Source organism: Rhinolophus sinicus, linkage group LG06, assembly GCF_036562045.2.
Source record: "Rhinolophus sinicus isolate RSC01 linkage group LG06, ASM3656204v1, whole genome shotgun sequence".
Classification (NCBI taxonomy): domain Eukaryota; kingdom Metazoa; phylum Chordata; class Mammalia; order Chiroptera; family Rhinolophidae; genus Rhinolophus; species Rhinolophus sinicus.
The window spans coordinates 152252599-152266032 of record NC_133756.1 but is presented as its reverse complement, the minus strand read 5'-3'; the positions used below and the strand labels follow the sequence as shown (position 1 = coordinate 152266032).

Sequence of the window (13434 nt, the reverse complement as noted above, 5' to 3'; positions counted from 1 at the left end):
CAAACTCTAGAGCTTCCTAGCCAACCTTTTCTCCAGACCCCAGACTCCCCCAGGCTGCAAACCTGGGGAAGCTGCCTGCTTTACAGACCCCAACTTGCCACACTGGGCTGTCCCCAGGTGTAGACTCTGCCTCTGGTGGGGAGAGGAGGTAATCCCAACAGCCCTTCCTGGGCATGGCCCTAAATTTTCTGCCCTGAGGTTTTCCTTACAGGCTGAGAAACCATCAGCCTCCTCTGGTGAACTTCTACCCACCCATCCTTCAAGATCCATCTCCAATCCTCCTTAGTCATGTCTCTGCTTAAAGCCCCCTGGCATCATGGAGAGGCGCCATCTTTGAAGGAGCCCAAGTCTACCACATATCAGCTATGGGACTTGGGGGCCACTTAACCTTTTCAGTCCCTGGTTCCCTTATCTGAATGAGAAGGGCAGCGACCTCCACTTGCGGGACTGTTTTGAGGAAGAATGTTGTATGCACCTGGCATATAATAATTGCTCAATGAGCAGCCAGAGTTCTAAACAAGGCAGCTACCCTTGCTGGGCCCCTCTCCCCGGCTTCCACTCACGCCTCAGTCCATGGCAGTGGGGCTTTGCTGTGAAACTGGCCTTGCCAAAGACACCGAGACCTGTGTGCTGCCTGAGCCAAGTGGGCTCTCAGTCGCCAACCTTCTCACCGTCCACAGCACCAACCCCACTGCCCGTGCTTTCCCAGGGCTTCCGTTACATAAGTTTATATGCTTAGTTTCCCTTATGTCCAGGCATCTCCCCTGGGCTGCAGACCCACACGCACCAATGAGCCTCTGGGCAGCTCCACCTGGCCATCTCATGGGTACCTCAAACCCTACTCCCCCCAACCTGAACTCACCTTCTCTGTTCTCCTCAGTCTCAGGCCACCTCTCCGCACCTCTCTACACATTTTAGCAGCTGTCCCCCCAAACACATAAGCCCACTGGATTCGTTTCCTATTGCTGCTGTAACAAACTGCCACACACACAATGGCTTAAAATGACACAAATTTATTAACTTACAATTTGGGAGGTCAGGAATCCTAAAATCAAAATGCCAGCAAGGCTGGTTCTCTCTGAAGGCTCTAAGGAACAATCTGTTTGTTTCCTTGCCTTTCCTAGCTTCCAAAGGCTGCCTGCCTTCCTGGGCTCCTGGCTCCTTCCTCTATCTTCAAGGCCTGCAGGGGAGCATCTCCCAGTCTTTTCTCTCTGACTCTGACTCTCCTGCCTCCCTCTTATAAACAAGCGTATAATTACATTGGGCCCACCCTAAGAACCCAAGACTATGTCTCCATCTCAGGATCCTTAATACAGTCACATCTGCGAAGTCCCTTTTGTCATATAAGATAACACAGTCACAGAATCCAGGGATCAGGATGTGGGCATCCTTGGGGAGGGAGGGTCATTATTTGGCCTATTACACTTACCCCTCTCCATCTGCTCAAACCGCTAGGATATCCCTCCAGTGACCCATCTCCTTTCCACATCCAATGTCTCCGTCTGAATCTTCTCAGGTAATATAAAAGTGTATCCATCACGCCTTATCTCTATTCTATATTCCATTTCTTCAGCAGGACTCCTCCTACTGGGTTTTTCAAGGATGTTAGAGTCTCTCTCATTAACAAACTCCCTTGACTGCATGTCTTCCTCCAGCCATCAGCCTTCCTATCTCCTAAGTCTCTCCTCCGCTTCTTATCTCTAATCCAACTTCCGAGAATGGACCACACGGAGCACTTCCATTCTAATAAGGTTTCCATCTCCTCACTCCTCTGCAGGGTTTCTCAAGCACAGTACTACTGCCAATTGAGACCAGATGATTCTTTGTGATGGAAGGCTGTCCTATGCATTACAAAAGGTTGAGCAGCCTACCCCCATCCCGAGTTGTGATGGCCAAAAATGCCCCAACACTGCCAACTGCCCAGAGGTTGGGGGAGGCGGGAGCAAATTGCTCCAGGTTGAGAACCACTGTCTTACAGGAAGAGTGCCTGCTCAAGTCGCCGATGAATTCCCTGGCACTAAATCCAATGGACATTTTTGAGCCCTTCTCTTGCTTGGCTTCTCAGGAGAATTTGGCCCTACCTCTCAGGCCGCTCTTTCTCTGTGTCCCTTGAAGGATGAAAACGCCCCTGCTGAACCACTAACTGTTCAAGCTCCTCAAAGCTGGTCCTAGACCCTCTCCTCCTCTTGCTCAGTCGGTTCTCCCTGGGGGCTGCCCTCCACACCCCCGGCCTTGTTCACATCAACTCGTTGACATCAACCCTTAGATATCTCGATGTCACTCCAAACTCAGCAAGTCCAAAACCCAAACCAGGATCTTTCCTTTAACCCAGTCCCCTCTGGCATTCCCCATTTCTCAGAGAAAGGCATCCGTCCTGATCTGTTGGGAGAGGAACAATGCAGGAGTTGTTCTTGACACTTCTCTCTCCCTTACTTAGGCCAATTAGTTTGTTTCTAAGTCAAAAATTTCTTTCATCTCTGAAATAGTTCACAAACTACTTCACTTTTCTCCATGTCTCTGCCCCCACCCTAGCCCAAGCCTCTATCATTGTCCACTTAGAGAATGACCACAGCCCTCTAACCGGGGTCTGGGCACCCTTCTTAACACATTGCGTACGGATCACGAGAATCTTCACGAGGGATTTAAACCCCGCCATACGCAACGTGTTAACCAATGCCCCACCCCCCCATCAGTTCTTTAGGCGGTGGCCAAAGTCACCCTTTCAAAACCTAAGTGAAACTTCTCATTGTTCTTAAAATAAAGAACAAAAGTCCCAATTTGGCCCACTGGACCCTACCTGGCCAAGCCTCCATCGCCTCCTCCAGGCCCATGAACTCTGATCTTCTTCCTATTGCCCACATGCGACGTGTTCTCTCCTGACACAGGGCCTTTGCACATGCTGTTCCATCCATCTGGATGCCCCTCACCAATCTTCTCCTGGTGGGCATTCTCTTCCTTCAATCACAGCTCAACTATCAGGCGGCCTTCACCAACCTCCAGCCACATCAATTCCATGGGTTGTTCACTTCTGTCCCAGCCTCACTTTCTCCATTACCTTTCAGAGGCATCATTTTCTATTCATTTATCTTATTGTTTGATTCATTCCCTCTTCCCCATAGTAAACTCTCAGAGGGCAGGGCTGATGTCTGATGAGGCCCACCAGTGTACCCCAGGGCCAGCCCAGTGCCTGGCACAAAGGGACCCTCAGGAAATGTTTAATGAACAATGAAGGATCTTCCTACCCCCTGGCTTGCCTAGCTCTACTGTCCTGTGTCCCCCCATCTCTGTTCAAGTTTCACTCCCAAGAATCGTCTTTGATAATTCTTCCTCTTTATATTTTCAGAAACCCCTCTTCCTCATCTCCATATTCCATACATCAATAAATCCTGTGGGAATCCCCCCTCCAAAATCTCTCTCAAACTAGCCCCTGAGTTTAAACCACCATCTTTCCCTACCTGAACCTCCACCCCTGCCTCCCACCTGTAATCCCAACTCTCCATTCCGCATCCTGAGTCACACCTCTGCTTGAAATGCTTCAATGGCTTCCCCTAGCGCACAGGAGGCAGGATGCACTGACCCTGGCTTATGAAACACAGCATGATCTCCCCCCTGCCTCCCCGCCTCCAGCTGATTTCTTGCCACTCTGCCTCTCAGGCTCATTACTATCACCACACCGGACTTCTCGTAGTTCTTCCCTCTCAGCTGCTCTGTCTGCACAGAGCATTTTTCCACCCCTCTTCCACTACTGCTACTATTTTCCAAGTCTCAGGCTAAAGGAAATCTTGTCCAAAGCCCTCATATAAGCCAACAATAATAACAATAGCTGCTATTTACTGCATGCTTACTAAGGGCAAGCAGGATTCTAAGAAGTTTACAGTATTGACTCATTTAATCTTCACCGTCAGCTATGATTATCCTGTTACAGAACAGGCAGAGAGGTTAAATGACTCATCCAAGGTCACACCAGATAGTAAATAGCAAAGCTGGCTGACATAATGAACTTGGGCTCCAGGCCCCAAATTCCTGAACACTTCGAACACTGCCATCTCCCACTGTTCCCAGAGTATCCTGTAGCCCCGCTTCAGTAGCAATTATCACATGTATAAACACTTGTCCAATGCCTGCTCTCCCCACCAGACTGTCCACCCCGAGGGCAGAGACCATGTCTGTCTTGTTGAAGGCTTTACCTCCAGCACCTAGCCTAGCACCTGACATTACTGCCTTTTTTAGTTGAATGTCATGTTCTGCATCCCCACTGCCCCAGCTTCAAATCACCTGGTCCAGAGGAGGGCTTGGGTAAACCCTCCGTAAATGCCACCGATGGCTCACGGTGAAAATCGCCCCACCACTGATTCTGCTGACTACTGCCAGATGAGCTGCTCAGCATGGCCCACCAAGGGTTGCAGCCACTTAGCTGGGGCAAAGGGGCAGCAAGATCCATCATCCACGTGCCCAGGAGTGATGGCAGAAGAACTCCTGGGCCAGGCTAGGCCAGAGGATGGCTCCCCCTGCTGGTTCCCTTCCATGATGGTCGGCACCCTCTCCCATGGCACAGCACAGGGGACACTCACCAGCCAGGAGAAGAAGCCAGCTGATTTGTCCTGGGTGGAGATCTGCCCCTCATAGGGGCCGAAGATGTGGCCCTTGGGGATGACCTCATTTATGCATCGCACGTCATTCTCCCCATTGGCGTCCTTGACTACCTCCATGCCCTGTGGGATGGTGAGGGCGGCCCGGTCTGGGATGCCCACAGGTACCGGTGTGTCAGACACAAACACCGGGGGACCGTGGTTCGGGCATTCATCCACAAAGTACTCCTGACAGGACTCGCAGACTGGAGGGATGGAAGGAGGAAAGAGAGCCTCAGTTGTTTCGGGAGGTAGGACCCCCATGGGAGAGGCTGAGGGGCTAATGGGAAGCCCACCCTGAGGACAGCATAGGCTGTGGAAAGTACACTGTATGGTACTCCGGAGCCCCAGCCCTGGCTCCACCCCAGCCAGCCACAGGCCCCTGAGTTTTCAGTAGCAATAACCCAGTACCCTCCCTGGGGGCTCAAGGACATGCCTGCCAACACTATGGAAGTCAGTAGCTAGCTCCCTTTGTTTCAAGTTTGAAAAAATAGAAGAGCATGCTCTGGAGTCAAATGGGTCTGGGTTTGAATGGCAACTGTATATGGCAATGGGACCCAAGAAAGGTGCTTAACCCCCACCAAGCCTCAGTCTCCTCACCTGGAAAATAGGACCACTAACAGCCACCTCAATGGCTAATGGGGAGAATTAACTGAAGACTAGACCTGTGGCTAGTACTGGCTAGTACATAATAGATGCGTGCCTATCATTAGTGTTACTGCTACAAATTCCCTACGTGAGATGGGGTTGGGGTGGGGGTGAAGAAATGAGCAGCCCAGGAAATAGCCCCAAGTTCCACTTACACCAGAAGTCCACTTGCTGGAAGCTTTTGGGCATGATGAGCTCACGTTTCCCCTTCAGTTTCTTGGGCTCCACTTCCATGGCCGAGGGGTCTGGTCTCCTAGAGCTGGCCAGGACAGGGGCCAGTAAAGAAAGCAAAGAAGCCATCAGAGAGGGAGAGGCTGGCGGCAGAGAAGCCGAGGACCTGGCCAGGGGGCCATGGGGATGTGGGGCAGGTAGAGGAGTCCCACCCAGCCTGCCCGTTCAGTGCAGGGGGGAGTGGAACGGGAGGAGTCCTGAGACCAAGGCCCAGGCTTTCATGGGACACTGCTTGGGATTTTCTAGAGCCTGCTCTCACCTCCGGTCCCAGGAGCTGTCTGGAGCAGGGTAAGGGCGGTGGGCAGGGAATGGGAACTCTCCCCAGGGTCTCCCACCCACCCAACCCAGCGATTTCCCCCTTCTCCCTCTTTTGTCCCCACACAGGGGCCTCACCAGGGCTGGCCATACTCCTGGTCATGGAGTGGTGAGCAGACCTCTGTCTTTACCACGGTCACCATGTCCCCCACGGCTGCCTTGGTCTGTGCCAAGCACTCCTTCATGTTCTCAGTCATTCTGTCCTGGGGACGGAAGGCGGGACCAGCACAGGAAGAAGATCAAAGAGACAGGGGAAGAGGGGTGAGTGGTGGAGAGGGCAATCGGGGGTCCCGTGGAGTCTGGTTACCCTCCCTGCCATCCCCAGAGGAAGCGCTTGAGAACACAGACAACAAAAACAGCTGTAGCCCCGCCAAGAGGAAATACCATTTCTATCCCGGGCTGGTCCTGGGGATGACTGGAGCCACCAGCCCCATGGGGTCAGGGGCCAGGGGCAGCTCAGGCCAGAAGGCAGGGCTGGATAGTATAGCCTTAGACCCCAAGGCCAAAAGGCACGAGGAACCCACAGGAACCTCAGCAGAAAACTCTACAGGGGGGAGCAGGGGAGGGATCCACTTAAGTCCAGCTGGGGCCAAGGGAGGCAGGCGAATGAAATGGGCCCTCAGCGCCTGGCTGCGCAGCCCCTCGTCTAGGGGCTGCCAGGGAATGCAGCCAGGCCCGCTTTGCCAGCTCAGAGCAGGTACAGGCGGGGCCTGGGGGTCTTGGTGTGGGCTGGCCCTGACTGCAAGCCCCACCCAACTCTCTCTTAGGGGAGTCTCCCCAGTTGTGCTTACCGCCCTCCTCCACCACAGCGCCGGGCTTCAGCCCCTCCCTCGGCACCCCAGGGTCCTCATGCCAAGCCCCGCGACACTCTTCGGGCCAGGGCAGCATGCAGCTCGGGCTGGGACCGTGCTCGCCCCGGGACTGGGCGAGCAGCGTGTGTGACTCACTACCCGGGGCCCCGCTGGCCACACCCCTGCTCCTCGGCTAATCAGCCCCCTGCTCCCCACCGGGGCCCCAAAGCCGGCGGCTGCGGGGAGGGGTGTGGGGAAACATGACGGCCTGCCCCCTCCTCCGAGCCGGCCGGGACCGGGGCGCGCGGAGGGGGGCGGGGGCTGCCCGGGCAGGGCCGAGCCGCCCCGTTCCAGCCTCCAGGGCGCCCCCAGACCCGGGAGCCCGCGGGTCGTCCCGTCAGCGTGTCGGGCGGGTTAAGTGTGACATGCCGCGATCAGGCCGGGGCGGCGCACAGGCCGGGCGAGGGTGCTGGCTGGCTCTTTCCTTCTCACCAACCTTCCCGGTGGGGCGCTCCCAGCCCGGCCGGGCCCTGCCCAGCACCCGCCCCCCGCCCGACAGGCCCGGCATTCCTTGCGGGGGCATGTGGCTTCTTGCCGGCCCCGGGGGCACGCAGTTGGCTGGCAGCCGGGAGGGGGGCGCGCAGGGAGCGGGAGGAAGCGAGCGCCCGGGAGGGGCGGCAGGAGGGGGCCCCCTGAGAGGAATTCCAGCCCCTCCTGCAGGCTCGGCCCCCACGCGGGCCGGGGGACGCCGGGCAGGCGTCTGGTGCGGATGATAGCGCCGTGGAGGCTGGGCCCTGCGGCCCGGCGGGTGGCGGAGCAGGTCTGCGAAATGCACAAGCAGCCCACCGCGCGCCGTCTCGACCTCCGCCGCCGACTCGGCCCGGCTGCAGCGCCGGCTGCGGCGCCACCGGCACGGGCACCGCCACCCAACTCGCCGGCCGCGCACCGAGCGCCCGTCCCCTTCCCCACCTGCACGACCTAGAGTCGGGGCCGGGCGTCTGCAGCCAGCCTGCCTCCTGGCCGTAGTGTACCAGCGGCTCCACGCTTCGTGCTTAGCCGACCTCAGAGCCCATGGATGGCCCCCAGTCCCGTGAGCGAGCAAGGGTTAGGGGTCACAGAGGCAGGAACTTAGGGCTGGAAGGTGTCAAGTGGCTTGCCCAAGGACACGCAGTCCGTTCCTGGTAAAATCTGGAGACCCAGGCCCCCCTCTGGGTAAACTGGAAATCGGTGAACCCCCAAATTCAAGCGTGCAGTTTCAGGTCAGGTTTACCTCCGTGCCATACCCTCAGCCCACTCCTCTTCCAGAGGGATCACGGGGCTGCGTTCAGGCCTCAGCCCACATGTCAGCTGCCAGGAAGAGACCCTATGGATTTGCAAGGGATCACTGAACATCCCTGCCCTAAGGAGCACTTCTCATTTGGATGGCAACGTTCACCCACGAACATCCTGAGGCAGTTAAATCTTAGGAGTCTGGACTCCAGAGCAGCACTGCCTGCCAATCAAATCCCACTAATTAGCTATGTGCCCCTGGGCAGGTGTTGGGGACTGAGTGTTTGTGTCCCCTCCCCCACTTCACATGTTGATACCCTATCCCCCAGTGTTCTGCATTTAGAGACAGGGTTTTTGAGGAGGGGATAAAGGTTAAGTGAGGTCATAAGGGTGGGGCCCTAATCTAATAGGGCTGGTGCCCTAATAAGAAGAAACACCAGAGCTCACTCTCTCCAGGTGAGGACAGTGGGAAGGCAACAGTCTGCAAGCCAGGAAGAGAGGCTTCACCAGGAACCAAATTACCTTGATCTTGGACTTTCCAGTCTCCAGAACTGTGAGAACTAGATGTCTATTGTTGAAGCCACCCAGTCTGTGGCTATTTGTTATGGCAGCTGAGCTAAGAGAGTAGGTTATCTAACTTCTGTGTGCACCGATTTCGTCTGGAAAATGTGGCAAATACTAGATTCTATCACAGACTGTGCTGTATTAAATGGACCAAGATGAGGTTGGAGGTGGTGAGGCAGTCTGTGGGTTTCTTCAACCCACTGAAGAAAGCTGATTCGAAAGGTGGGCATGAGGGACATTGTTAAGGGGGGGTGAGGGAGGGGCTTTGAATTCTCTCTTCACTGGATTGGATTTGTGTGTTTTTTTAAAGTCAGTCATTTGCATGCTCTGGCATTATATTAGAAACAGACTGCTTGAGACCATTTTACATTGGGCTCCCCTGCTCTGGCCCCTCTACCCTCCACCAGCCCCACCTGTGTGCCACGCTCCACCCTGCCACAGGGCCTGTAAACTTGCTGTGCCCTCCACCTGCACACACCTGTAAATTCTTTCCCATCCTTCAGCCCTCACTTCCCCACTCCATAAAACCCTCTCCAGCTCCATGTCCCTTTCCTCATGGTATTTGTCATACTTAGAACGGTCCTAAGTTAGCCTGATTATTTGATTGATATCTTTTTCCCATAATAGATTATAAGCAACCCAAGGACAGGGTGCAATGCAGGCCCTTTTGCTCACCATTGAATTGCCAGCACTTGTAACAGTGCCTGGAACCGGGGCAGAACTAGCTAAAGACAAGCAAGGAGGTAGGGCATAAACTTGAAGGAGGAACCCATTCTCAGGGTCATGTACTTGCAGGAATGGTACCTGAAAGTGAGTGCCTCCTTAAATGTTTCACCCTATGTGCCTTGATTGCCTTACCCTGGTCTCAGCCTTTTCTAGCACATAGTATACTCTCAATAAATATTTGTCAAATGAATCAATGACCAAATGGCCCATGTCATAATTCACTGCCTGCCTCTAATATGTCCGGCTGGCCCCCATGAGAATCTCAACTCTAAAGGAGACCTCAGAAGGGGAAAAAGAGGGGGTGGGTGATTGTTTTGAGTCCTCTTCTCCTTTGGGTGCGTTCTCAGTGATCTCTGCCAGGCAAGGTGGGTGGCCAGGTGGGTGAGGCTGCCATTGAGAGGCAGTGAGGTGCAGTGCAGAGTGTGATGGAATTAGACTCATGAGTCCTGGGGCCTGAATCCGATAAGTTATAAACTATAAGCTGTGTGACCATGCGCACATCACTTAAACTCTCTAGGCCTTGGTGTCTTCCTGGTAAAAGAGATAATCGTAATTGCCAGATTATCCCCATGAGGAATAAATGAAATAAAGGCAGGAGCAAGGCCTTGGAAAGAGTCAAGTGCTCTGGGTTTGTGAGGAATATTTACATTAAACCGGCTGCCCAGAGGCAAGCGGGTGAGCAGGAAGAGGAGAGAGGGGCTGAAAGGAAGGAAGACTAAAAATGACAGAAGAGAGAGAAGTAGACAATAGTAAAAGAATAAAAGTTGGAGGGAAAGAGGGGGAAAAGAAGAAAGTGAGGAGAAAAAAGAAGGTGGGGTGGGAAGGGAAGGGAAGACTGACAGACAGAAGGGAAAAGGAACACAGACATTTTTCTAAGTCTTCAATGGTCATGGGAAAACCGTCCCCTTCTGAGAAAAGCATTCATTTGTATCTCAACGTAGAGATGTCTACAGGCCACTTCTTTTCATGTCTTATTTTTCATGTACATCCCAGCTTCATTACGTGAAAGCTTCATTACGTTCATAACACAAACACACACTCAACAGGACAGTTGAACAACCAGAGACCTCATGGAGAGTGACACCAAAAATTATACCGAGAATCTGTTTTAAGATGGCTAGTGATCTAGCTTTCCATTCTTCTGAGTCTCCTGGCAGCTAAAGCAAAAAGGGAAACATGATGGGTTCATAGAGTACTCGTTATTTGACACCTATTGATCGACTGTCTGCACAATTAAGTTCTCTCCATTCTTGGAGGAGTCTAGTTGCCTGGAGAACCAGGATCTAGCCTCACTTGCATGACTGATGTACATTAGAACACCTTTCTGTGTCTGTGAGGAAGGCCGTGGGTACAGAGAGGGAGAAATGAGATGTGGTAAGATCAAATAAACTTCCATTTGGGAAAAGAGAGATAATACAGTCTTGTGTCCTTCATTGAGTCCATCTCAGTGGGCACTATAAGGGCTGGGTCAAGTCAAGCTCCAGAAACCGTTTCTGCAGACTGCTGTGGCCCTTCTTGCCCACTGAGGGGCTTGGGGGAGGGGTGGTGGGCAGTCCTCATGGAGGACGCCTAGCTGCTGGCACTGCTCCCTCTCAGCTGGCTCCTCTGAGTCTGCACACGCAGAGATTAGGCATGTTGCAAACCCAGCAATGAGATGCAAACCAAGAGGAGGGGGCAGAAGGGAGCTCAGGAGCCTGCAGCTCTGTTTTCACCCTTGGCAGCGTGCCAGGGTCCTGGAATGCCCGGCAGCCAGTGTGGCCCGAGGACTTGGTTTCCCTAGAGGCTGGCACCATGAAAATCTAGCAGGCCTGTCCTGGGACCACCACAGCATCCTCTGTTGTCCCCGCTGATAACAAAGGAACAGGAGATTAGGGAGCTGGCCCAGGTCACACACTGAGCTGGGCTGGGTATCCCGAGCCCTGGTCTCAGTCCTGGCTATGCCATAAACATTTCAGGTGACCCAGAGTAAGGTCTCATCTTGCCCGGAGCCTCAGTTTCCCCTTCCTGGAAATGTAAGGTCCAACGTGGTTCTCAACAGTAAACCACGTGGGTAAAGGGGGAGAGCATGGAATTATTACAGAGAGCTGTTGAATTTATACGCCTAGCAAGCACTGCCTATGAAGAGAAAAAAATCATATGCCCTGAACTTATACGTAAGATAGATTTGCAAGTGTATGTAGATACTTTTGTGACGAACAAATTTATTACAGTGTTTATTGAATTCATAGAAGCTCTACGTCACCGTGTGTTTTGTTAATCAACTGATACCAGCCCTGCCACTCACAAGCTATGTAACCTTGAGAAAATTAATTAGCCACTCCTGCACAGTTCATCGGTTTCCTCTTCTGTCCAATGGGACTGATAGCAGACCTATCTCACAGGGCTGTTTCACATAATATAATGCCTGGCATAGAATAAGCACTATATAAATATGAGTTCTTATTATCATTCATTTTATTTATTATTTTAAAAGTATAACAGATATCAGGTGGGCACATTGGTGAAATTTTTTTGACATTAAAAGAGGGCCTTCATAGCAGTTAATACCCTTAGTAGAAAAACACTTTTAATAAATCTATACTATAAAGATGCTCATCCCAGTAGAAAAAAATGGAAAATAGTATGAAAAAGCAATTTGCAAAAGAAGAAAGACAAATAGCCAATATTCTTTATGGAAAACTGTAAAACCTTAATACTCAAATAAATATAAATTAAAACAAATAGAGATCATTTTTCCTCTATTAAATTGGCAAAGATTAAAAATCTCAATAATACATATTCAGACTTGGCAAGAGTATGGAGGAAATACTCTACAGGCCCTACTGGTTGGACTATAAATTGGTCTATCCTTTCTGGAGGGTAATTTAGCAACACATATTAAAAGCCTTGAAAAGACCAACATCTTTGTAGGAGCAATCCCCAATCTAGGAATTTATCCTAAGGACATAATTAAGTTGTGTGCAAAGATTTACCCACAAGGCTGCCCTCTACAACACTATTTTTAGTAGCAAAAAAACAGGAAATAATGTAAACCTCAAATATAGGAGAGAAGTTAATATGTAGCACAGTGAAATACTAGACAGCAATTCACAATGCTTTGGAAGAATATTTATTGACATGTAAATGCATGCTCAATATATTGTTAAATAAAAAAACGAAAGTTATTATTAAGTGAAAGAAGACAATTTGAGAAGGCCACATACTGCATGAATCCAACTATATGACATTTTGGGAAAGGTGAAACTATGGAGACAATAAAAAGGTCAGTGGGTGCCAGGGGTTAGGGGTTGGGAGAGACGGAGAGCAGGAGCACAGAGGATTTTTAGGGCAGCGAGTTCCTCTATATGGTACTATAATGGTGGATACATGGCATCATACATTTGTCCAAATCCACAGAAGGTACACCACCAAGAGTGAACCTCCATGCAAATTATGGACTTTGAGCGATTACGATGTATCAATTTAGATTATGTAACAACTGTACTGCTCTGGATGGGATGTCATATTAGGGGAGTCATGTGAGACGGGGGGGGGGGGGGGGGGTATATGGGAACTCACTGTACTAGCCTCTCAATTTTGCTGTGAACCTGAAATTGGCCTAAAAAATAAAGCCTATTTTTTTAAAAAATGAAAATTATGAAAAGATAAGAGAGACAAAATAATGCCATTTAAAATATATGGATTTGCACACACGGGTCTGGGAGGATGCATTCTGGGGTATCGATCACTAGTGGTGATTTGGGCGGGGAGGTCATGTTAAAGAGAGAGTTTCCATTTCTTCTTTTTGCTTATGAGAAAAAAAAAATGTTGCTGAAAAATTCTTTAAAGGAACTCTTTATATTCATTTAGTTTAGGAATTGCTAGAGAGATGGCTAAGGTCTATTGTTACTCATCATTAGATGCTGGGATCCAAACAATTGGTTCAGAGTTAGGAGGAACCCAAATCGGAGACTGAATACCAGGCATATAGGTGGCACTTGACGCATAGCTGATGAATGAAGGAATCCATCAATTAATTGATTTATCAGTAAAGGCCCCAATGTTTCTACCACAAAGCACCTCTGTTTTTCTTTTTCTTTATGATTCTCATTTTGCAAGATTTTCTCTACTAAACAGACTGCATGCATTGGGTAGTAATGCATTCATTTTCCTCCATTTTCCTATTGTACACACAGGCTATGTGATAATCAGGGTTTACGCTCTGGTTAGTTGCTCTCTTTCTAAAGAAAAGCAAAGAAATTCGGCATGCTCCTGATCAATAT

At 51.0% G+C, this 13434-nt stretch overlaps 1 protein-coding gene across 8 annotated transcripts in view; it reads right to left on the bottom strand.

The window, feature by feature from the left end:
• Positions 1-13434, bottom strand: part of PRDM11 (PR/SET domain 11) — an 87601-nt gene that overhangs the window by 46318 nt on the left and 27849 nt on the right. For 3 of the 8 annotated variants that reach the window (XM_074336256.1, XM_074336257.1, XM_019746434.2), the window contains 3 exons: positions 5901-6025; positions 5432-5535; positions 4572-4834 (listed from right to left, as the gene is read on the bottom strand). In XM_074336256.1, coding sequence (XP_074192357.1) covers positions 4572-4834; positions 5432-5535; positions 5901-6019 — 486 coding nt within the window. In that variant the 5' untranslated portion in view covers positions 6020-6025. The other 5 variants (XM_019746429.2, XM_019746433.2, XM_019746432.2 and 2 more) reach the window with 4 other exon arrangements.